Raw genomic sequence first — 25,761 nt, 5'->3', positions numbered from 1 at the left:
GAATGCTATGCTTTATGTGATTTGGGTGCTAGTGTTTCCACGATTCCAAAGACTTTGTGTGATTTGTTAGGTTTCCGTGATTTTGATGATTGCTCTCTAAACTTGCACCTTGCGGATTCCACTATTAAGAAACCTATGGGAAGAATAAATGATGTTCTTATTGTTGCAAATAGGAATTATGTGCCCGTAGATTTTATTGTTCTTGACATAGATTGCAATCCTTCATGTCCTATTATTCTTGGTAGACCTTTCCTTAGAACGATTGGTGCAATTATTGATATGAAGGAAGGAAATATTAGATTCCAGTTTCCATTAAGGAAAGGCATGGAAAATTTTCCTAGAAATAAAATTAAATTACCTTATGAATCTATTATGGGAGCCACTTATGGATTGCCTACCAAAGATGGCAATACCTAGATCTATCCTTGCTTGTTATGCCTAGCTAGGGGCGTTAAACGATAGCGCTTGTTGGGAGGCAACCCAATTTTATTTTAATTCCTTGATTTTTGATCCTGTTTAGTAATAAATAATTTATCTAGCCTATGTTTTTGTTGTGTTTTTTTGTGTTTAATTAGTGTTTGTGCCAAGTAGAACCGTTGGGAAGACTTGGGGAAAGTCTTGTTACACTTGCTGTAAAAAACAGAAACTTTAGCGCTCACGAGAACTACTACCATTTTTATTTGGAAAGTGATATTTAGTTAATTCGTTTTGAAGATGATTAATAGATAAATTAGTCACGTCCAGCAATTTATTTTAGAATTTTTGGGGTTTCAGATCTTGCTCTAGCTACAGATTACTACAGACTGTTCTGTTTTTGACAGATTCTGTTTTTCGTGCGTTGTTTGCTTATTTTGATGAGTCTATGGCTAGTAAAATAGTTTATAAACCATAGAGAAGTTGGAATAAAGTAGGTATAACACCAATATAAATAAAGAATGAGTTCATTACAGTACCTTGAAGTGGTCTTTTATTTTCTTTCGCTAACGGAGCTCACGAGATTTTCTACTCTAAGTTTTGTGTTGTGAAGTTTTCAAGTTTTGGGTAAAGATTTGATGGATTATGGAACAAGGAGTGGCAAGAGACTAAGATTGGGGATGCCCATGGCACCCCCAAGATAATCTAAGGACACCTAAAAGCCAAATCTTGGCGATGCCCTGGAAGGCATCCCCTCTTTCGTCTACTTCTATCGGTAACTTTACTTGGAGCTATATTTTTATTCGCCACATGATATGTGTTTTGCTTGGAGCGTCTTGTATGATTTGAGTCTTTATTTTTTAGTTTACCAAAATCATCCTTGCTGTACACACCTTTTGAGAGAGCCATACATGATTTGGAATTTGTTACAATACTCTATGTGCTTCGCTTATATCTTTTGAGTTATATAGTTTTGCTCTAGTGCTTCACTTGTATCTTTTAGAGCACGGTGGTGGATTTGTTTTATAGAAACTATTGATCTCTCATGCTTCAGTTAGATTATTTTGAGAGTCTTAAATAGCATGGTAATTTGCTTAAAATCCTAATATGCTTGGTATACAAGATTAGTAATAAAACTTTCTTATGAGTGTGTTGAATACTATGAGAAGTTTGATGCTTGATAATTGTTTTGAGATATGAAGATGGTGATATTAAAGTTGTGCTAGTAGAGTAATTGTGAATTTGAAGAATACTTGTGTTAAATTTTGTGATTCCCGTAGCATGCACGTATGGTGAACCGTTATGTGATGAAGTCGGAGTATGATTTATTTATTGATTGTCTTCCTTATGAGTGGCGGTCGGGGACGAGCGATGGTATTTTCCTACCAATCTATCGCCCTAGGAGCATGCGCGTAATACTTTGCTTTGATAACTTGTAGATTTTTGCAATAAGTATATGAGTTCTTTATGACTAATGTTGAGTCCATGGATTATACGCACTTCTCTCACCCTTCCACCTTTGCTAGCCTCTCTAATACCACGCACCTTTCGCCGGTATCATACACCCACCATATACCTTCCTCAAAACAGCCACCATACCTACCTATTATGGCATTTCCATAGCCATTCCGAGATATATTGCCATGCAACTTTCCACCGTTTCGTTTATTATGACACACTCCATCATTGTCATATTGCTTAGCATGATCATGTAGTTGACATCGTATTTGTGGCAAAGCCACCATTCATAATTCTTTCATACATGTCACTCATGAGTCATTGCATATCCCGGTACACCGCCGGAGGCATTCATATAGAGTCATATTTTGTTCTAAGTATTGAGTTGTAAGAAAAATAAAAGTGTGATGATCATCATTATTAGAGCATTGTCCCAGTGAGGAAAGGATGATGGAGGCTATAATTCCCCCACAAGTCGGGATGAGACTCTGGACGAAAATAAATAAATAAAAGAGGCCAAAGAAGCCCAAATAAAAAAGAGAGAGAAAAGAGGCCATAAAAAAAAGAAGGCCCAAATAAAAAAATGAGAGAAAAAGAGAGAAGGGACAATGTTACTATCCTTTTACCACACTTGTGCTTCAAAGTAGCACCAAAATCTTCATAGAGAGTCTCCTATGTTATCACTTTCATATACTACTGGGAATTTTTCATTATAGAACTTGGCTTGTATATTCCAATGATGGGTTTCCTTAAAATGCCCTACGTCTACATGAGCAAGCGAGTTGGACGCACACCCACTTAGTTCTTTTGTTGAGAAAGTATGAAACAATTGCTTGGCTTGTCATCGGGGTTGTGCATGATTTAAATATTTTGTGTGGTGAAGATGGAGCATAGCCAGACTATATGATTTTGTAGGGGTAACTTTCTTCGGCCATGTTATTTTGAGAAGACATAATTGCTTTGTTAGTATGCTTGAAGTATTATTATTTTTATGTCAATACTAAACTTTTGTCTGGAATCTTTTGGATCTGAATATTCATACCACAATTAAGAAGAATTACATTAAAATTATGCCAAGTAGCACTCCGCATCAAAAATTCTGTTTTTATCATTTACCTACTCGAGGACGAGCAGGAATTAAGCTTGGGGGTGCTTGATACGTCTCCAACATATTTATAATTTTTGATTGCTCCATGCTATATTATCTACTGTTTTGGACATTATTGGGCTTTATTATCCACTTTTATATTATTTTTGGGACTAACCTATTAACCGGAGGCCCAGCCCAGAATTGTTGTTTTTTTTGCCCGTTTTAGGGTTTCGAAGAGAAGGAATATCAAACGGAGTCCAAACGGAATGAAACCTTTGGGAACGTGATTTTCTCAACAAACAAGACCCGAGAGACTTGGACCCTACGTCAAGACACAAAAGAGGAGGCCACGAGGAAGGGGGCGCGCCTACCCCCCAGGCGCGCCCTCCACCCTCGTGGGCCCCCTGTTGCTCCACCGACGTACTCCTTCCTCCTATATATACCTACGTACCCCCAAACAATCAGATACGAAGCCAAAAACATAATTCCACCGCCGCAACTTTCTGTATCTATGAGACCCCATCTTGGGGCCTGTTCCGGAGCTCCGCCGGAGGGGGCATCGATCACGAAGGGCTTCTACATCAACACCATAGCCTCTACGATGAAGTGTGAGTAGTTTACCTCAGACCTACGGGTCCATAGTTATTAGCTAGATGGCTTCTTCTCTCTTTTTGGATCTCAATACTATGTTCTCCCCCTCTCTTGCGGAGAACTATTCGATGTAATCTTCTTTTTGTGGTGTGTTTGTTGAGACCGATGAATTGTGGGTTTATGATCAAGTCTATCTATGAATAATATATGAATCTTCTCTGAATTCTTTTATGTAAGATTGGTTATCTTTGCAAGTCTCATTGAATTATCAGTTTGGTTTGGCCTACTAGATTGATCTTTCTTGCAATGGGAGAACTGCTTAGCTTTGGTTCAATCTTGCGGTGTCCTTTCCCAGTTACAGTAGGGGCAGGAAGGCACGTATTGTATTGTTTCCATCGAGGATAACAAGATGGGGTTTTCATCATATTGCATGAGTCTATCCCTCTACATCATGTCATCTTCCTTAAGGCATTACTCTGTTTTTAACTTAATACTCTAGATGCATGCTAGATAGCGGTCGATGAGTGGAGTAATAGTAGTAGATGCAGGCAGAGTCGGTCTACTTGTCTCAGACGTGATGCCTATATACATGATCATACCTAGATATTCTCATAACTATGCTCAATTCTGTCAATTGCTCAACAGTAATCTGTTCACCCACCGTAGAATACTTATGCTCTCGAGAGAAGCCACTAGTGTAACCTATGGCCCCCGGGTCTATCTTTATCATATAAATCTCCTACTACTTAGTTATTTCCTTTGCTTTTTTACTTTGCCTTTATTTTACTTTGCATCTTTATCACAAAAATACCAAAAATATTATCTTTATCATATCTATCAGATCTCACTATCGTAAGTGGCCGTGTAGGGATTGACAACCCCTATTCGCGTTGGTTGCGAGGATTTATTTGTTTTGTGCAGGTACGAGGGACTCGCGCGTAGCCTCCTACTTGATTGATACCTTGGTTCTCAAAAACTGAGGGAAATACTTACGCTACTTTGCTGCATCATCCCTTCCTCTTTGGGGAAAATCAACGCAGTGCTCAAGAGGTAGCAGCTGACGACGGCACGGACGCCTTGACCGATATTCAAAATCCTCCATCGCCAACTGTCCACCTCTGCTCGCACTCCTGCGATGTTGTCCTTTTCGCAAGGTCCAATGGGCCGATTGTCGAGCACGTCTCTCCGCTCCGCGACAATGCCCACACCCCTGACCCTGCCAGCTCTCCGCGTGCCCACTGCTCGCCCGGGGTCAGCATGCTGCCGGTGAGCCCCTCTCCCCCGCCTTTATCCGGTTTCCAATCGCCGACCAATGCATGGCCTAGTGAATCGCCTGCTGCTGGCCTGATTCTCGCGCCTTCCGAGGACGATCCTCCCGTGCGGTCCGACAACTCTGGTGATTCCCTGGGCACGAGCCCGTGCGCCCCGGATCCTAAGGCCAGGCCGATCTCGTCTGCCTTTGCCACTCCATGCATGCCCTCTAGCGATCATGCATTGGCTCCCCCTGCATGCCCATGCAACTGCTCACCCCGCCCGCTTGGTCTGCTGCTTCTAGCTTAAAGATTTTCATTGACGTCGTGCAGGCTCAGATTGATCGCGTCATTTCCACTCCTGCACCGCGTAGGCGGCGCAATGAGGTGCCCTCCAACTTTACACCACGCCGCAGTGGTAGGATCACCAAGCCTGGCCGAGGCTTGGACCCTGAGATGAAGGCGAAGCGTGTCCTCCTTCGCCTTCTGAGGTTACTCAAGGATGACGACCCGACGGACGAGGCTACTCTTGCCAAGTACGCTGGCCTCTTCGAGCGGCCGCTGGCAGAGGATATCATCCAAACCTTCGCAGACTTCTATGGTTGGTGCATCCCCTCCGCTCCCTGTGGAGGCTCGTCGCAGCGCGCTGGAGGCCCACACCTCATGGAAATATGATATCTTGGCCGTGACACTAGCTCCACGCCCCTCCCATCTTCTTATGGATCCAAACCTCAAAATTATCTTCTGGAATATTAGAGGCCTCAATTCCCATGTGAAACGTTCGGCAGTTCGTAGCGTCATTTCCTCGGTTGCCCCGCACATCGTCTGTCTCCAAGAGACAAAGCTTGTAGACGTATCAGCCTCCCTGGTCCTCGAGACCCTTAGCGCATCCTTTCTAAACTTCTTCTTCTTCCTTCCCACTGACAGCACCCGTGGTGGCATTATGCTTGCATGGTGCAGCGAGCTGATTTTGTTATCTAGGCCAACTATCGGACACCATGACGTCTCAGCCCTTGCTTCCCCCTTGTGGGTGATCGGCATTGGTGGCTAACCATAGTCTATGCCCCCCAAGGGGATGCTGGGAAGATTGTTTTCCTCGGCGAGCTGTAAGATTTCCGGGACACCTACGTGGGCCCCTGGCTTATTGGAGGCGACTTCAACATGATCACATCCGCTGCGGACCAGAACAATAACCATCTCAACCATAGGACCATGAGTCGTTTCCGTCGCTTCATCTCTGATTTGGAGCTCCGTGACATTTACCTGCATGGCCGCCGCTACACTTGGTCTAATGAGCAAGACAACCCCACGTTGGTTCGCAACGATCATGTTATCTGCACCTCTAGCTGGGACATGATGCGGCCCACCTGCCTCCTCCATTATCTCTCCTCGGCGGCCTTGGACCATTGTCCCCTCTTCATCGACTTCACGGCTCACAGCAACATCGCCAAGTGCTTCCACTTTGAGCGTTTTTGGCCGAAGCTTGATGGCTACCCGGACATTGTTGGCAACGCTTGGAATTCCATTCACCCCGATACCGAACCATTCAGGCGCATCTATGCCCGCCTTAAGGCCATTGCTCGCTGAGGGAGTCTTGGACTAAGGGGTCCCCGGGCGTCCGACCTGTTAACTATGAGCCGAACTGATGGGCTGTGAAGATACGAAGACCGAAGACTGCACCCGTGTCCGGACGGGACTCTCCTTGGCATGGAGGGCAAGCTTGGCGACCAAACATGTAGATTCCTTTCTTTGTAACCGACCTTGTGTAACCCTAGATCCTCCCGGTGTCTATATAAACTGGAGGACTTAGTCCGGAGGGAGAGATATTCATTACCATAGCCATACAAGCTAGGCCTCTAGGGTTTAGATATTGCGATCTCGAGGTAGATCAACTCTTTTAATACTCATACTCATCAATATTACTCAAACAGGACGTAGGGTATTACCTCCATAGAGAGGGCCCGAACCTGGGCAAACATCGTGTCCCCTGTCTCCTGTTACCATCAACCTTAGATGCACAGTTCAGGACCCCCTACCCGAGATCCACTGGTTTTGACACCGACATTGGTGCTTTCATTGAGAGTTCCACTGTGACGTCGATGACAGGATCGATGTCTCCCCTTGTTCTTAAGGATAATATCACCGCCGGAGGAGCGCTGGCTCCAGGCCAAACCCTCCGGCTGGGCGGCTTAACCATGGCCGCCTGTTCGGTCGTTAAGCCGACGATGACCTCTGAGGTAATGAAAAACCCCCTTCATATTGACTTCGAATACTCCAAGCAGATGGATACAACGAAGCTTTCGTCCTTAAACGAGCTCCTAGATCGCATCGCTGCCCTGGGGGTCGCTACAGACTATGATCGAATTGGGCTTAAACCCGATCAGAGAGAAATCAAATCTCCACCGATCACCCACCAGATAGCGGTAGTCGAGGAGCGAGTCGACAACTCTTCCCCCATACTAAGGACGGGCTATGTCCGGATCTACTGTCTCAAAGAGCCGGACACCTACTTGCGAGGAGATGCATCCTGCCCTCCGAACATAGAATCGGATGATGGGCCTAAGAAATCAGTGGATATCTCGGAGCCCGATTTGTTAAGTTCGGAAAACCTTCAGACTCCGGATCCAAAATTGGGTCAAGGTTCAGATTTAAATCCACCCACCCACCCGAATACAAGCGCTCTCATGAGTATACAACAACAGTCCCAGGAAAACGGTCCACCACTTCTGGGCCAAATTCCTTCTTTTCAAAAACAAGATCAAAGATTGCCGTGACGAGGAAGCAATATCAGTATTCCGCAACAATTGCAGGGATGAGGGAATCCTCAATGCCATCAACCGCCGTCGCATACTACACTTCGCTGACTTGGCAACTATTGTACAGAAGTACAGCGCAATGGAAAGCGCCTGGAAAACTCAAGCAGCCCATGGGGACCTCATTCAGGCAAAAAGGGCACACCCTTGTAACACACCCGGTTCAATAGTAAAGAAATATAAGTCCAGTATGGGGCGCGGAACCGTTCTGGAAGGACGGCTAGATGGGCCATGCAAAATACACGCAACACCGGATAACATACCAACACATAGCTTAGAGCATGTTGGATACTCCGACAAGTGGCCAAGAGCGGCGAGGATATCCTCACCAAGAAAGCGCAGAACAACACCCCCAGAAGACGACGACCCCAAAGTACTGACGGTCTTCGAGACATTCGCCTCAAAAAATAGCACAAAAGAGCACTACGGGACTCACTGAAGTCTATCAAATGGCAGCAATAAACCCTTGGAATGACACGGCTATAACTTTTAATGCCGGGACGAACCAAAATACAGGACAATCCGAGCACCAGCCGCCTTAGTCCTCAGTCCAATCATGGACGGCTTTCGGCTCAGCAAGGTTCTCATGGACGGCGGCAGCGGACTAAACCTCATCTACGAAGATACACTCCACAAAATGGACAGGAGCCGCATTGAGCAAAGCAGCACGACCTTCCGAGGAATCATTCCCAGTCGGGAGGCGCGGTGTGTGGGAAAAATAACACTCGGCGTGGTATTCGGCACGCCGGAGAATTATCGGTCCGAAGAAATAACCTTCCAAGTGGCCCCTTTCAACAGCGGATATCACGCCCTCTTGGGGCGGGAGGCATTTACGTGCTTCCAAGCTATACCTCATTACGGGTACATGAAGCTTAAGATGCCCGGGCCCAAAGGCATAATCACTCTCGCCAGTGATCCGGACATAGCACTCCGCGCCAAAAATAAAACCGCATCCCTGGCCCTTGAGGCGTTATCTGAAGCCCTCACGGCCGAAGAATTAACTGCACTGCGCTCCACGCTGGACAGGGACGATGTGATCTTAGACAAACACCCCAAATCCACCTCCTTCAAGCCAGCGGAAGAAATAGTCAAATTCCAGGTCCATCCAACGGACCCCAAAAAGACAGCATCTATTGGGGCACAACTAGACCCAACGGTCGACGCCGTGCTAAGGGATTTTCTTCGCGAAAACTGGGATATATTCACCTGGCACCCTTCTGACATGCTAGGAATCCCGCGCAAACTGGCCGAACACAGCCTCAACATATTAAAGGGATACAAACTGGTCAAACAAACACTGCGGCGCTTTTCTGAGCCCAAACGTCTAGCCATGGGAGAGGAGCTAGCCAAGCTAATCGAGGCCGGATTCATTAGAGAAATAAAACATCCAGACTGGCTGGCAAACCTGGTGATGGTACCAAAGAAGGATAAATCATGGTGCCTGTGCGTCGATTTTAAAGACCTCAATAAGGCTTGCCCTAAGGATCCCTTCCCCCTCCCCCGTGTTGATCAAATCATTGACGCTACCGCCGGACATGACTTACTGTGTTTCCTCGACGCATATTCCGGATACCATCAAATCAAAATGAAGGAGTCCGACCAAGCTGCAACAACATCCATCACCCCATATGGGCCATTCTACTTCAACACCATGCCCTTCGGGCTCAAGAACACCGACACCACCTACCAACGCATGATCCAAACATGTCTGGAGAAACAGACCGGAAAGACAGATGAAGCCTATGTGGACGACGTCGTAATCAAGACAAGGCACTTCGAAACACTAATAGATGACCTACGCCTCACATTTGACAACCTCCGTGCATATGACATTAAGCTCAATCCGGAAAAGTGTGTCTTTGGCGTCCCCGCAGGAAAGCTGCTGGGCTTCATCGTCTCCAATAGAGGAATTGAAGCAAATCCAGCCAAAATCCGAGCTTTGTCACAGTTGGCTACGCCAATAGACCTTAAACAAGTCCAAAAACTCGCGGCTTGTGTGGCAGCTCTAAGCTGCTTTATCTCCAGACTGGGAGAGAAGGCACTACCACTCTATCGCCTTCTGCGACGAACTGATCACTTTGAGTGGACGGACGCGGCAATAGCCGGACTGTAAGAAATAAAAACACTCCTAGCGAGCAACCCAATCCTGGCCACGCCAAACATCGGCGAACCCATGCTGCTATACATATCGGCAACACATCAAGTGGTGAGCGCCATGCTTGTCGTTGAACGAGAACAGGACGGACACAAATTTCCGCTTCAGAAGCTAGTATACTACGTATCCACTGTCCTTACACCATGCAAATCCCGCTACCCCCATTATCAAAAGATGGTATGCGCGGTCTTCATGGCATCCCGAAAGCTATGACACTACTTCCAAGAGTGTTCGATCACGGTGGCCTCTGAAGTACTACTCAACGACATAATAAACAACCGCGATGCCACGGGCCGGATTGCCAAATGGGCCATTGAGCTCCTTCCATTTGATATTACATACAAATCATGTCGAGCTATTAAATCCCAAGTACTGGCTGACTTCGTCGCCGAATGGACAAAGGCTGAACTCCCTAAAGAGTACGACACATATTCCAATTGGGTTATGTACTTCGATGGCTCCAAAATGCTGGCAGGGCTAGGAGCGGGCGTCGTTTTAACGTCCCCCACTAGAGACATTGTTCAGTACGTACTCCAAATACTATATACAGACTCCAACAACGCAGCTGAATACGAGGCCTTGTTGCATGGTCTCCGGATGGCTGTCTTCATGGGTATACAGCGCCTGGAAGTGCGCGGGGACTCAAACCTTGCAATATCTCAAATAAATGGAGACTTCGATGTCAAAGATCCGAAGATGGCAGCTTATCATAATGCCGTCCTAAAAATGCCGGCTCAGTTCGAGGGGCTCGAGTTCCATCACATGGCCCGAGAAAGTAATCAAGCGGCGGACGTTCTTGCTCGTATCGGCGCCAAGCACGTCCCCGTCCCACCCAATATCTTTCTGGAAAAGCTTTTTAAGCCATCCGTGGTGTGGCAGGGGGAGAGCAGCAACACTAGTCCGGATCCGAATACAACCCCAGATTCCGAACCCACCGATATCATCGAAGGCTCAGCCACCGAAATAACACCGTCGGCCCATCTCATTATGGCAGTCATTGCCCCATGGACCAAACCCTTTCTGGCCTACCTCAATAGGAAGGAACTTCTCGAGGATCAGAATGAGGCCCGCCACATTGTCCGGCGTTCGAAGGCCTACAAGGTTCACAACGGAGAACTCTATAAGAAAAGCGCTACCGGAGTCCTTCAAAGATGCATCTTCGAGGAGGAGGGGCAGCAGCTCCTGGCTGAGATTCATGCCGGTCTCGGCGGGCACCACACCGCAGCTCGGGCCCCTGTTAGAAAGGCCTTCCGTACAGGGTTTTATTGGCCGACGGCCCAAGCAGATGCACAGGACCTTGTCCAACTTTGCGTAGGATGCTAACTCTTCGCCAATCAAAACCATATGCCCCCCACTGCCCTACAAACAATCCCCATCACTTGGCCTTTTGCGGTCTGGGGACTGGACATGGTTGGACGCCTTAAAGGAGGAAGCCATATGAAAAAATATCTGCTCATTATGGTGGATAAATTCACTAAGTGGATAGAGGCCAAACCAGTTAAAACGGCCGAGTCCGGGCCGGTGATAGAATTCATATCCGGCGTTGTACACCATTATGGTGTCCCACACAACATCATCACTGATAACGGCTCTAATTTCACAGCCGATGAAGTAAAAACCTGGTGCGCTAATCTGGGCATCAAGCTCGATTACGCCTTTGTCTATCATCCCCTGACAAACGGTCAAGTCGAATGGGCCAACGGTCTTATAATGAGCGGCATCAAACCCAGGCTGGTACAGTCTTTGAAGGAATCAGACACACGCTGGGTCGAGGATCTTGACTCCGTACTCTGGGGGCTGTGGACCACACCCAACCGAACTACCGGATACACACCTTTTTTCATGGTGTACGACGCAGAGGCTGTGCTACCCTGCGACATTGTTCATAACTCACCTCGGGTGCGCATGTACGAAGAGAGAGAGGCCGAGCTCGATCGGCAGGACAACCTAGACACCCTGGAGGAGGAGCGTGACGTCGCAAAAGCCCATTCCGCATTTTATCAACAACAGGCCCGCAGGTATCAAAGCAAAGAAGTATGGGCCAAGACTTACGTTGGCGAACTTGTTCTACACTTGCCGGAGAAGAAAAAGGACAAACTCAAGCCCAAATGGGAGGGTCCCTTCATCATTGACGAAGTCCTCATCGGAGGAGCGTACCGCCTGTGTGATGCGTCATACAATCGCCTCGAGCCGAACCCCTGGAACACGGCCAGACTCCGAAGATTCTATGCCTAAGCGCCAAACTCTTTGTTCATCTCCTTCTCCCTGCTGTTTCCATAATACCTTTTTTCTTTCTTTCTCTCTCTTTTTGTTTTTCTCTTTAGCCTTAAAGCTTTCGTGCGGTTAGACCGCGCACCCTGGACGCACACATATGCCTTCAAATATGTACGTCCATTATACCTGGGGGCTTCTTGTATAGAAGCTTGCTATTATTCTCCGGGCATCAAGCTCATCACATATGCGTTTTTCCCATATGTACCTTTTCTTCGCCATTATATGCATCGGTATGACTTAAGTTTTGGCCAAGCTGGGTTGCCTGGCTCCTGTGCTTATGCCCTATGTTCCCGTTAGTTCAGCTAGGGCATAAAGGGAGCACCTCTGTGATTGTTACTACCGGGTCATCCGGATGTGTACCTCAGACTGGGTGAAGCCGAACGCTAGAGTTCTTAAGGGAATATTCGGTCGGTGAATTAAAGATGTTTTTTTGCATTCGCTCCATTTGCGAACCCCCAGAAGATATATATACTGCGTTTTTTTAGTCATAGTTCGGACATGCGCTCTAACGCATGCACACCCAGGGAAAGGAACCCTTAACAGAACTATTCTCTCTGGAAGATGTTTCTTACATAATGTAATATAACATAACTAGCCGTATACAACTTGTCTGTTCAAGCAACTATGACCCCTACGCCTGGTTTCCATGCATACCCCGGCCTATTCGGCCGCATGGGTATTCGGAAACACTCCGTGCCTTCAGGTCCAGAGGGAAAAGCGAAAAGGTCTGCCATGACAATCATTTTACAATTCAGCTAGACAGAAAAACACACAGTCATTTCGACTCAAAAATTTCCTCCTCTATACCCTCCAACAGGCTATCTAACTTACAATCCTGCCGGGAATATTTGGCAGCTACTGCTACTTGGTCATACACCAAATTAACGGGAACTTCCTTCCCGTCTGACCCTAGAGGTCTGACCCGAGCCATATGATTCGAGTCAAGCTTGGTGTACCGTGTCTTCACCATGGCCCAGGCTTCTCGAGCTCCTTCCCGACAGGCTGATATTTTCCACAACCGGATACGTCGCCACGCTCCCTTGAATAGCTCTACAAGCTCCTCCATACTTCCTGGAGGGGAGGCGGATGGCCATAGGGCCTTAGCAACACTCCACATTGCCTGCCGAGCTTGCTCGTGCATTTGCGACAGCCTTTGCAGCAGATCATCTGATAATCCATTCATCTCCTCTTCGGGATGGCCTGCCAGCATACCTGCAAACATAACTCTGTCAGTTCATGATATCCCCGAACTATTATAAGGTAAATTCGTCCACATACTGAATATGACGCCGCACAGCCTTTTGTTCTCCTTCACGGAGTCAGCCAGTTGGGCCCATACATCTTTCAGATTCTCGCCCAATCGGGCATTTGAATCCTGGAGCTTGTTATTCTCCAGCACGACTTTTGAGAGCACACACTCGCCTGCGGCAAGCAGTTTCTTGGCTTCTCATTCTCCGCCTTGGGCAGCTTTTAGCTGTTCCTGCAGTTGATCTAGTGATCCTAATAAGAGGTGAGAAATGGTGTTAGAATTATTATTATACCATTATGTTTTCTCGATGGAGGGAAACATTACCAGGAGACGCCTTCTCGAATTTCTCTAGTTCGGCACGGGCAGCAGTTAGCTGCGTCTGACACTTTTCTAGCTCTTGGGCTAACATGTAGTTCTTCTCCGTAAGAACCTGGTTATACAATGATACTTAAATCAGTTGTACCAACTGCTTCAAGTCTCGGGGGCTACTGGCATATGGTTATCATAGTCAGACAAAGTAAACTTACCCGCACATCTTTTAAATGCTGCCTTGTGGCTCTGTTAAGCCCATCTTGAGCAGCTCGGATGTATGCATTAGCCGAGCTGAAGGCGTTAAATGCTTCTTCTGAAAAGCCAGGGTCTTGTAAAACGGCCCTGCGGCGCTGATGATTCATGGCACTCTACACTTCCTAGTTAGTGACGGATACATCCTCCGAATCCTCGGCTAGAGGACAGTCCGGTGTTACCCCCGCATCAGCCCCCGTCTTTACGGTAGGATCTGGATCCTGGTTGTGGGAAGTATGACCAGCCGGCCCCCGGATATAGTCTGGCACACCTTTTTCCTGATACAGGGTAAACATAAAGGTCACAGTTGGATGTGACTGCCCAGGTGCATATTTGCAAATCCATACCTCTTTGATGAAGGCTCGGCCGTATCTTTGTTTGCCTTCCTCTTCGAAGGCTTGCCCGGCGTGGGGGCCGCTCTCTTCGAAGATGACCCTAGGGCAGCATGACGCGCCGAGCACCTCCCCTTTTGAGCACAGGACAGTGCGGTGGGTGAGGCAGTATGAGAAAAAAAATTTGGATGAAATATCTCCGGATTACTTACGTGTGAAGTGGGGAGAAGACCAGGATAATCGGCAATGATGGCCACTTCTGTGCCATCGTAGCTCGTTTGGTAAAACACCCCATTCGCGAGCACCACGAATATATCCGAATCCTCTTCGAATCCGGGTCGAGGTCCCGATTGTGGCCCTCGGGCTGTGGGGCAGGGCTGTAAAGCCCCTCGGAAATCTTTCGCCAGTGCTGTTGTAAATGGATGGGTTAATGTTCGTTGAACATGGCTCAAGGAGTAGAATGAGTAGAGCAGAGGAGTTGGGAACTTACCCAGCTAGGAGGATTGTACATGGAATATCCTTCCCTGTGCTTGATGCGTAGGAACTTCTCTTCCTCCCCGTTGAACAGTTCGGCCAATATTTTGGCCAGGGCAGCAGGGGTGTCTGGACCCTTCCCGCCGCAGCGGGAGGCGTCATCTTCCCCATTATAGTGCCACATGGGAAGTCCTCTGTATTGGAGTGGCTGGACCCCCCGCACTATGGAGGTCGCCATTACTTCAACCATCGTATATCCGGACTGGGCGAGCATCCTTATCTTGCTCAAGAGTTGGCGAACCTCCACACTATGTTCCTCCTTGAGGCTCCGAGGATGCCAGCTGTGACGTTTCTTCAAGGGAACACTTGTGAACTCAGGAAGACCCCTCCGGGCTGGGTCTGGGAGCACAACGTCCTTGATGTAGAACCACTCGGAAGTCCACTCTTCAGACACCTTCTTCGGTGTGCCGGATAGGTATCCGGTCTCGGCGATGCACCATATTTCGGCTCTGCCCACTTCGAATATCGATCCTTCATGGTTACGCGGGACAAGGCAGAATAACTTTCTCCACAGTTCAAAATGGGACTCACAACCCAGGAATAGTTCGCATAAAACGACATAACCCGCAATGTGCGGGATGGAAGTTGGGGTAAAGTTATGCAGCCGGAGGCCATAATATTCCGGAAGCCCTCAGAGGAATGGATGAATTGGAAATCCCACGCCCCTTAGCAGATAGGGGACAAAACACACTCGTTCCCCCTGGATGGATTGGGGAAATCTTCTGCCTGGGTTTTGCTGTCAAAGGAGGCCAACCCTGCTTGAACAGGGACCAGATCCGCAGGGGGGAGAAATCCCTACATTTGCAACTTCACCAGCTGACCATGGGATACGGGGCACCTCTCGCACTCGCCTCTCTCTGGGCTACAGGGATGGGACGAGGAGCTGGGAACGCTAGACATGTTCTTTCCTAGCAACCTTTCAGGATTTTCTCTGCGAGATGGTTGAATGGATCTAGGATCCAGTCTCGTTAAATAGACGCTGTCCCTCGCGCGGATGGGGTGTTATGTGCAGAAATGCCCTGACCTCTCGCATCCGCTCGACACATGGAAGCTGAAGTTGTTGATACACAGAAGCCGAAGGGTACAAACATTGAATGGAAGGCCGAATACACTACTTGGAGGTCACTGGTGGAGGAATCCGCCTTGCAATGCCGAAGACAATCTATGCACCGAGCACCTCGCCATTGAAGACTGGTTCGAGGGTTACTGAGGGAGTCCTGGACTAAGGGGTCCTCGGGTGTCCGGCCTGTTAACTATGGGCCAGACTGATGGGCTGTGAAGATACGAAGACCGAAGACTGCACCCGTGTCCGTACAGGACTCTCCTTGGCATGGAGGGCAAGCTTGGCGACCAAAAATGTAGATTCCTTTCTTTGTAACCGACCTTGTGTAACCCTAGATCCTCCCAGTGTCTATATAAACCGGAGGACTTAGTCCGGAGGGGGAGATATTCATTACCATAGCCATACAAGCTAGGCCTCTAGGGTTTAGCCATTATGATCTCGAGGTAGACCAACTCTTGTAATACTCATACTCATCAATATCACTCAAGCAGGACGTAGGGTATTACCTCCATAGAGAGGGCCCGAACCTGGGTAAACATCGTGTCCCCTGTCTCATGTTACCATCGACCTTAGACACACAGTTCGGGACCCCCTACCCAAGATCCGCCGATTTTGACACCGACACTCGCCGCCTACGGAGCTGGGGAACCAAGCGCCTATCGGGCATCTCGCTTCAGATAACCATTGCCCGTGAGCTCATCGCGCATCTCGACGAGGCCCAGGACTGGCGCACATTTTCCACCACTGGGACTTGGTTTCGCCACTGTCTCAAGTGCACCTACCTTGGCCTCGCTTCCCTTAAGCGGACGATCTCGCACCCGTGATCTAGATTCTCCTGGCTGCGCAATGGCGAGACCAGCTTAGCCTTCCTTAGAATTCATGCCTCTCGGCGCCAACACAAGAACGGGATCCTCTGGCTGCAGCAGGATGGGCAGCTCCTCTCCGATGATGCGGCTATGGCCGAGGCAGCCCATGCTCACTTCATGCACCTGCTCGGCTCTATGGATGACCGCGATTTCATGCTGGATCTTCACATGCTTGGAGTCAGCACCTCTGACCTCTCTGGGCTCGACGCGCCTTTCCCGAAGAGGAGATCTGGACTGCTATCAGTAGGGTTGGACGAAAAGCTCAAAGCTCATGAGCATAATGAGCGCTTGATAGTTCGACTCATTCTGGTTCGTGCTCATTAGTTAATGAACCAAGTAGAATAGTGTTTTTGCTCGTTAAAATTAACGAGCTTAACGAGCGAGCAAACGAGTTTCACGAGCTAACTTGTTTAGCTCGCTAATTTTCAAAAGTTTCACCAGAGACCCCTAGTTCAAATCAGCCCACTAACAAAAGAGTTGCTAGTTAGCCCAGCCTAGGGGCCTAGCACACCAAGTCCCCAACCAATTTTGGCACTTCTTATAGACGTAGGAGCTAGCCGCCAGGAGACCCTAGAGTCAACGAAGAGCCAACCGCCAGGAACCAAATGCCCTTGTTTAATTTATGCCATTGTGAATTTTTTATGGGATCATGGGATTCATATGTCTTGTTTATTACCTTAACGTCCTTGTTTAATTTATTCTATAGTGTTTTTATGGGGCCATGGGATTCTTCTGTGTTGTTTACTACCTTAACGAGAACTCATGAACACTCGCGAGCATAACGAGCCCATAACGAACCGAGCTAAACATAGATTTTAGCTCATTAATATTAACGAGCTTAACGATAATGAGCTTAATGATAACAAGTCGAACGAGCTGAGCAACTCGTTAATCCAGCCCTAGCTATCAAGTCACTGCCCCATGGGAAGGTGCCCGGGCCATATGGATTTACCACCAAGTTCTTGTGCTCTGCATGGCCGGTGATCAAGAAGGACATCTGTGAGGCCTTTGACAAGCTATATGCGTTCAATGGCAGGGGTTTTGGGAAGCTCAACGAGGCGCTGATCACATTACTTCCCAAAAAGCAAGATGCCTCCTCCCTCACCGACTATAGGCCGATCAGTCTTATACACCTTTTGGCTAAGCTGTTCGCCAAGGTGCTTTCTCTCTGGCTCACCCCGAGGCTCCCCGCATTGTCTCCATCAACCAAAGTGCATTCATCACCGGCAAATGCATACATGACGACTTTCTTCTGGTCCAACAGATAGCTAAGCACCTCCATAGCCGCAAGCTCTCTCGCGTGCTCCTCAAGCTCGACATTGCCCGGGCTTTTGACTCGGTCTCATGGCCTTATCTGCTCCAAGTCCTACGCCATCACGGTTTCGGCCCCCATTGGTGTGAGTGGATCACAATTCTGCTGTCTACCGCAAGCACTCGTGTCCTCATCAATGGATCGCCAGGCTCCCCGATCATCCATGCCAAGGGGCTATGCCAGGGCGACCCGGTGTCGCCCATGCTGTTCACTATCATCATGGACGTGCTAAACTCCCTCATCATGTGTGTGATCCAAGCTAGGATCCTGCATCGGTTTACCCCCACCCACATGGCCTCCAGCGTCTTCCTGTACGCGGATGACGTGGTGATCTTCTGCCACCCAAATAGACAAGACCTCACCGCGCTCCGAGAGCTTCTGCGCGTGTTCGGTGGTGCCTCCGGCCTTCATACAAACTTTGGCAAGTGCTCTGCTACTCCCATCAAATGCTCTCCCGCGCATGAGATGACTATCGCACATGAGATAGAATGCCCAGTCAAGCCGTTTCCCATTACCTACCTTGGCTTGCTGCTTTCGATCCGGAGAATCCATTCTTCTCATCTTCTACCGCTCGTGGACCGGATCCGCAAGAAGCTATCCACCTGGCGGGCATCTCTGTTGGCCCGACGCGAGCGGCTTGCCCTGGAGCGGCATATGCACTGCGCCATGCCCGGGCACCTCCTCACAGTCATCATCCTCAACGCCCACGTTCTCAAGCTGGTTAATCGGGTCATCCGCGAGTTCCTGTGGCACGGGAGAAATGATTCTGCAGCGGGCCACTGTGTAGTTAATTGGCGCCGCGTTTGCTTGCCCCTCGAGCTTGGCGTCCGGGATTTGCAGCGCACGGGGATCTCCCTCCGCACCCGTTGGCTCTGGCTTCAGCGCACGGACCAATCGTGTCCCTGGAGCCATCTATCTATCCCCTCTGACCCCGAGGTTCTAGCCATCTTCCTTGCATCAACGCAATGGGAGCTTGGTGACGGGCGCTCGTGCAAATTCTGGATGGACTACTGGATTCATGGGCAACCTGTTGCCAAAATCACGACCGCAATCTACTCCATGGTGCCAAGGCGATGCCGCAGGACTCGCCTGGTTGCTGACGGCCTCGCGGGCCAAGATTGGGTCCAAGACATTATGGGCGCTCTCGGACCTCTTGCCACGATGCAATACATCGAGCTCTGGCGGCGCGTGCACCCGATCACTCGTACGAACCAGCCTGACAATCTTCGATGGCGTTGGACTGCCAACGGCCTCTACTCCACCAAGTACTGCTATGAGGCACTCTTCCTTGGCTCCACCAGATCCCCTCGAGCTACTCTCACCTGGAAGACTTGGGCCCCTCTCAGCGTCAAGTTCTTCATGTGGCTCACCTTGCAGGACCAGTGTTGGACAAACGAGAGATTGGCATGTCACGACCTTCCGCATACACCCGCGTGCGTGCTCTGCGACCATGCACCTGAGTCTATGCAACATCTCTTGATCGACTGCCCTTTTTCCCGCACGGCCTGGCATGAATCTTCTCCAAGCTTAGGCTCACTGCTACCATGCCCATCGGGCATGAGTCTTTCTTCAATCGGTGGCAGGAGGCCACTACATCTGCCCCGCCCTCTCTTCGCAAGGGCACTGCCTTGCTCGGTATCATCTTGGCCCGGACCCTCTGGAAACACAGGAATGCTTACATCTCTAACAATGCTCGGCCCTCCACTACTGAGGCCACTCAAGCCGCCCTCACCGAGGCTAGGTTTTGGGTGATGGCAGGAGCCAAAGGGCTACTTGTATTCATTTTCGAACCGCCTTGAACCTTTCTTCTACTCTCGTTATGTATTGCTAACCTAGCCACCACAATGTGTGGCTTTGCTTAGCACATGTAATTCTCTCCTTCTTTCAATGAAATGATACGCTCTTTGCGTATTCGAGGAAAAAAACCTCCCTCCGAAGACCATGGTCGCCATAATCAAGATATGTCGTGGCTTTCTATGGGCTGGCAAGGCAGACGTCGGCAGTGGCACTTGCACTGTGGCCTGGGAGAGGGTGTGCACGCCCAAGTGGGCCGGTGGCCTTGGTATCTTAGACATGATGTTGATGAATGTGGTCCTCCAGACCAAGTGGCTTTGGTTGCAACGGGCTGACCAGAATAGGCCTTGGTCCGAGTTCTCCTTCTCTGTACCGAAGGAATCGAGGAAATTATTTCAGGCGGCCGCCCGAGTGGTCATGGGTGATGGGCGAGGCACACTATTCTGGGAAGATATATGGCTTAATGGATACTGGTTGGAGGAGCTCGCGCCACGAGCCTATGAGTGTGTTCCGGCACGCATGCGGAGGTCAAGGACAGTATTTCAGGCCATCACCGAGGGAAGATGGCCCAGCGATGTCGGGCCGGCGCTGAATGCGGAGGAAGCTGCCGAGTACTTGAACATCTGGCCCACGATCATGACAGTTTAGCTGGACGACCAGCACGTGGACCGCATCGTATGGTCCTGGGAGAAGGACGACGCTTTCTTGGCCAAGTCGGCCTACACGGCTAAGTTTGCAACTCGGGAGGTGTCGCCCACCGCGTCATTCACATGGCGCTCCTGGACCCCGCTCTGGTGCCACTTCTTCGCATGGCTTACGATCATGAACTGGTGTAGGGTAGAACCCTAGATGCCCAATCTTTCACGAAATGGAGGGGATCCCGCGAAGAACACAAAGAACACAAAGGAAAACGAGAGGAACACTCAAGAACAAGTCCAATCTCACATCCACTAGACAATCAAACACACAAGATCCACAAGGTACATGAAAAGCAAAGACAAAGATACAAGATAGAGGTCATCCCAAATTCAAAGGAGATGGGGGGTTGATGATCTAGATAGATCCTTCCCCGATGGGGGTCTTGATGATCTAGATAGATCCTTCCCCGAGGGGGGTCTTGATGATCTAGATAGATCCTTCCCCGAGGGGGTATTGATACCCCTCGGGGTCTTCTCCTAGATAAAGGTCTTGGCCTCCAATGGAGTGGTCTCTCTATCTCAAGAGGAGAAGGTAGGAGCAAAGCTCGCATACAAATGAGCTATCATATATGCTAACCCTAGAATGGAGGAGGGGGGTGAGTATATATACTGGTAGCCACGAAGGGATAAGTGAGGGCGAAAGGGTACATGGGCTTCGGCCCGAGTGTTTGCGCACAGGCAGGGCCGGAAGTTCCGGACAGGGCTAGAAGTTTCGGGCTCCGGAAGTTCCGGGAAGGTTCTGGCCGGGTTCCGGGCTATCCAAAGAGTTGGCATGGTCGGGGCTGGTCTGGACTCCGGGGGCCGGAGGTTCCGGGCAGGCCGTAAGGTCCGGGGGGCAGAAGTTTTGGGCTTTCGAGAAGCTTGTCCATTCTTCTTCTTCCTTCTCTTCCACGCTTCCCTCACGGATGGTGTAGGTGATCCTTGGCGCTTGAACTCCTCCTCGTCATATGTGAAGCTCCGACAATACCTATGCATGCACATGAGAGTGGTGTCAAGTAGTATACCATCCTCGAAGTGGTCAAGTGAACACGTGTAAAGGAGATGATTCACCCTTATGTATGTGGAGTAGATGTCGCACATGTCACTTGCCGAATGAACTCTTGACATGGTGATGTCCGTAGGATGCTCCGCATCATTGATACGTCCATTTTGCATCATGCTTTTATATCGATATTTATTGCATTATGGGCTGTTATTTCACATTATGTCACAATACTTATGGCTATTCTCTCTTATTTTATAAGGTTTACACAAGGAGGGAGAATGCCGGCAGCTGGAATTCTGGGCTGGAAAAGGAGCAAATATTAGAGACCTATTCTGCACAACTCCAAAAGTCCTAAAACTCCATGGAATACCTTATAATAAATAATGAAAAATCCTCGCCAAAGATGAAGACCAGGGGGCCCACACCCTGTCCACGAGGGTGGGGGGCGCGTCCCCCTAGGGCGCGCCCCTACCTCGTGGGCCCCTTGGTGGCTCTCCGATGACCATCTTCTGCTATATGAAGTCTTCCGTCGAGAAAAAAACCAGAAGCAACCTTTCGGGACGAAACTCCGCCGCCACGAGGCGGAACCTTGGCGGATCGAATCTAGAGCTCCGGCAGAGCTATTCTGCCGGGGAAACTTCCCTCCCGAAGGGGGAAATCATCACTATCGTCATCACCAACGCTCCTTTCATAGGGAGAGGGCAATCTCCATCAACATCTTCATCAACACCATCTCATCTCAAAACCCTAGTTCATCTTTTGTATCCAATTCTTGTCTCCAAGTGCGGGATTGGTGCTAGTAGGTTGCTAGTAGTGTTAATTACTCCTTCTAGTTGATGCTAGTTGGTTTAATTGGTGGAAGATCATATGTTCAGATCCTTTATGCATATTATTACCCCTCTGATTATGAACATGAATATGCTTTGTGAGTAGTTACGTTTGTTCCCGAGGACAAGGGAGAAGTCTTGCTATTAGTAGTCATGTGAATTTGGTATTCGTTCGATATTTTGATGAGATGTATGTTGTCTAGCCTCTAGTGGTGTTATGTGAACGTCGACTACATAACACTTCACCATTATTTGGGCCTAGAGGAAGGCATTGGGAAGTAATAAGTAGATGATGGGTTGCTAGAGTGACAGAAGCTTAAACCCTAGTTTATGCGTTGCTTCGTAAGGGGCTCATTTGGATCCTATGTCTCATGCTATGGTTAGGTTTACCTTAATACTTTTGTTGTAGTTTCGGATGCTTGCAATAGAGGTTAATCATAAGTGGGATGCTTGTTCAAGTAAGAACAACACCCAAGCACCGGTCCACCCACATGTCAAATTATCAAAGTACCAAACGCGAATCATATGAATGTGATGAAAACTAGCTTGGCGATATTCCCATGTGTCCTCGAGAGCGCTTTTCCTTATATAAGAGTTTCTCCAGGCTTGTCCTTTGCTACAAAAAGGATTGGGCCACCTTGCTGCACTTTATTTACTTTTGTTACTTGTTGCTCGTTACAAATTATCTTATCACAAAACTATCTGTTACCACTTATTTCAGTACTTGCAGAGAATACCTTGCTGAAAACCGCTTATCATTTCCTTCTGCTCCTCGTTGGGTTCGACACTCTTACTTATCGAAAGAACTACGATAGATCCCCTATACATGTGGGTCATCAAGACTCTTTTCTGGCGCCGTTGCCGGGGAGTGAAGCGCCTTTGGTAGGTGGAATTTGGTAAGGAAAAATTTATATAGTGTGCTCAAATTTACTGTCACTTGTTATTATGGAAAGTTATCCTCTGAGGGGCTTGTTCGGGGTATCTTCACCCCGACCAGTAGAGCAAAGAGTTGTTCCTCAACCTACTGAACCTATTGAAAATAAAATTCCTTATGAGTATCCTTCGGGTATGATAGAAAAACCGCTAGCTAATCCTTTTACAGGAGATGGAACAAAGCATCCTGATGAACACCTAATATATGTGGATGAAGTTTGTGGATTATTTAAGCTTGCAGGTATACCCGATGGTGTTGCTAAGAAGAAGGTCTTCCCTTTATCTTTGAAGGGAGACGCATTTACATGGTATAGGCTATGTGATGATACGAGATCATGGAACTATAGAAGATTGAAATTGGAATTTCATCAAAAGTATTACCCTATGCATCTTGTTCATCGTGACCGCAATTATATATATAATTTTTGGCCTCGTGAAGGAGAAAGCATCGCTCAAGCTTGGGGTGGCTTAAATCAATGTTATATTCATGCCCCAATCATGAGCTCCCAAGAGAAACAATTCTTCAAAAAAAATTATGCTCGGCTTTCTGAAAATAATCGCACCATGCTCGATACTTCTTGTGCTGGTGTAACATCCCAAATTTTCAATTTGGAATGTTATACATAGATCATCCATGCATATCATGATTTATTGCATTTCCGTTCCGCAATCCTCGAAATCCTAAGCAACTCAAGGACCCACGGAGAGAGTTGGGGATTTTCTGGTTTTCATATTTGACTTTTATCAAATAATGAAACGAGGATTTTGATTTTTATAATTTTTTTCTCTGAGAAATATTTCATATTAAATCAAATGAGTGGAGATAATATGACTTCTCCAAAATAATTGAAATATCGGAGGAAAAATATTAAAATCATTTATTTGGTTTTATTCGGATTTTATTTGCATTAGAAAAAAAATTGCATGTTTTCAAAATTTCATTTTAGGGCCAAGAAAATGTTCAACTCGTCCTAAATATTTTATTTAGACGGTGAAAATTTATTTTGGCATTTTTAGAATTTTTTTAAGGATTTTATTTCGGTCGGCGAAATTATTTAAAAAAAAGGGGGTTCCCGCGCCGACTGGGCCTAAGGCCCAGCCGCGCCAGGCCGCCGTGCCAGGCCGCCGCCGCCGCTGACTTGGACTAGGAGTCCGAGCCGGACTCCTCTCCGCCGCCGCGCCTTGCCCCCTCCTCCAAGCCACCCCGCCCCGCCATTTATATACCGCCGCCCTGCCGCCCCAAACACCCCACCGCAGCCCCGCCGCCCGCGCCGCCTAGCCGCTGCCGCCGCTTGCAGCCGCCGCCGCCGCCTGCAGCCACCGCCGCCCTGCAAGCCGCCGCCCCGCCGCTGCCTCGCCTCGCCGGACCTTCCGCTAGAGGTAGCCGCCGCGCCCCGCCACCGGTTTTTTTATAAAGATCGTTCGGTTTTTTTAGAAACCTTAGATCCGTTTTTTTGGTTTCGCCCGTTTTTCTAGGTTCTTCTAGTTAGCGAACATTTGTTTTAACGAAAGGTTCTTCGCCCGTTAGATACAGCTAACGAACGCTCGTTCGTTAGTCCGTTCGTTAGTTTTCTTTTATCAGATTTGTTCCGCAATTTTTTTTCTCATCGTGATTTCTGATCCGATTTTAGTTTCTGTTTATCTTTTCGCTCGTTAGTCGGAATCAGGCGATTCAAGCGCCTGGAGTTTCGTCTCGAAACCCTCTTTCCATTTAATCAACTCAAACAAGTTTTTGTTACTGTAAAATTTGACCTAGTTTCAGATTAGTAAACGAAGCTTCTTTCTTTCGCCGTTTGAGTTTCGTTGCTCCGTTTGATTTGATTCTTTTTGCGTACCGGAGTTCTTAAGTTGAACTTTCTGGTCATCCTCTCTTATTTGAGTTTTGCTTGTGCATTGTTGCTTGTTACTTATGTATGTTATTGTTTGCTTGCGATAGAATTCCCGGAGTGTGAAGCGTGTTACTACGAGTCTCTAGGATTCGCGGCTCGTCAGCAAGGCAAGTAACACTTTGATCATATCCCATTATTACCCAGTTTTTATGAATTAGTTCCAATCCTCAAACATTGCATGGTTAGGATGTCATTAACTTGTGGGTTGGGAAGTAGTTGCTGAGGTAGAACCTATTGCCCTGTTATATTCAAACCCTTGGGAGTTACTTCTACGTATTGCTTATATTGCTATGCTATGCTTGTAGACGTGGTTTGGGTTTGAGTGAAATTCATGACAGCTGTGAGATTGTTAATTAATGGTTCAACTTAAGGTGGCAACTTAATCAAACAACTGGGTGGATTGAGGCACCTGGGGAACCCAGTGTTGTCTGTTTTTTTGGAAATCCTGGGGTATCCGTGTGATCTTCCTATGGACTGCCACCCAGGCTAAAAGGGAACTAAGATGATTCATGCTAGAAACTTCCGTGTGCAGCCACAAGCTATTATGGGCTCTAGCATAGTTGAGTAAGTTACGTGAAGCTCTTGAAGAGGTAGATCAGCAGGTAGTGGGTTTTGTAGGTTTGGTATGGTCTTCCCGGAGTAGAGAGTTAACGTTTCTGAAAGACTGTGT

The 25,761-nt window shown here is 48.1% G+C and overlaps 2 protein-coding genes across 2 annotated transcripts; both read left to right on the top strand.

Moving 5' to 3' along the window:
* The first annotated feature begins 6,015 nt into the window (after positions 1-6,015).
* On the top strand, positions 6,016-6,390 carry LOC147980784 (uncharacterized). The gene has a single exon (XM_087515759.1). The coding sequence runs from the start codon at positions 6,016-6,018 to the stop codon at positions 6,388-6,390; it is 375 nt and encodes a 124-aa protein (XP_087371885.1).
* Positions 6,391-16,743: 10,353 nt separating this feature from the next.
* On the top strand, positions 16,744-20,407 carry LOC147980783 (uncharacterized). Its single transcript, XM_087515758.1, has 4 exons — positions 16,744-16,901; positions 17,690-17,810; positions 17,918-19,369; positions 20,066-20,407. The coding sequence occupies exons 1-4, from the start codon at positions 16,744-16,746 to the stop codon at positions 20,405-20,407; spliced, it is 2,073 nt and encodes a 690-aa protein (XP_087371884.1).
* Positions 20,408-25,761: the final 5,354 nt, after the last annotated feature.

Source organism: Triticum urartu, chromosome 3A, assembly GCF_056163025.1.
Source record: "Triticum urartu cultivar PI428250 chromosome 3A, HENAU_Tu73, whole genome shotgun sequence".
NCBI lineage: Eukaryota > Viridiplantae > Streptophyta > Magnoliopsida > Poales > Poaceae > Triticum > Triticum urartu.
The sequence above is the reverse complement of the archived record's forward strand: the minus strand, read 5'-3'. Positions and strand labels throughout refer to the sequence as shown.

Coding starts and splice junctions, on each gene's coding strand:
- LOC147980783 (XM_087515758.1), top strand. CDS start 16,744: ATGGCCGAGGCAGCCCATGCTCACTTCATGCACCTGCTCGGCTCTATG. Junction 16,902..17,689: donor TCTGGACTGCTATCAGTAGG/GTTGGACGAAAA, acceptor GTTCAATGGCAG/GGGTTTTGGGAAGCTCAACG. Junction 19,370..20,065: donor GTTGGACAAACGAGAGATTG/GCATGTCACGAC, acceptor GTGGTCCTCCAG/ACCAAGTGGCTTTGGTTGCA.
- LOC147980784 (XM_087515759.1), top strand. CDS start 6,016: ATGAGTCGTTTCCGTCGCTTCATCTCTGATTTGGAGCTCCGTGACATT.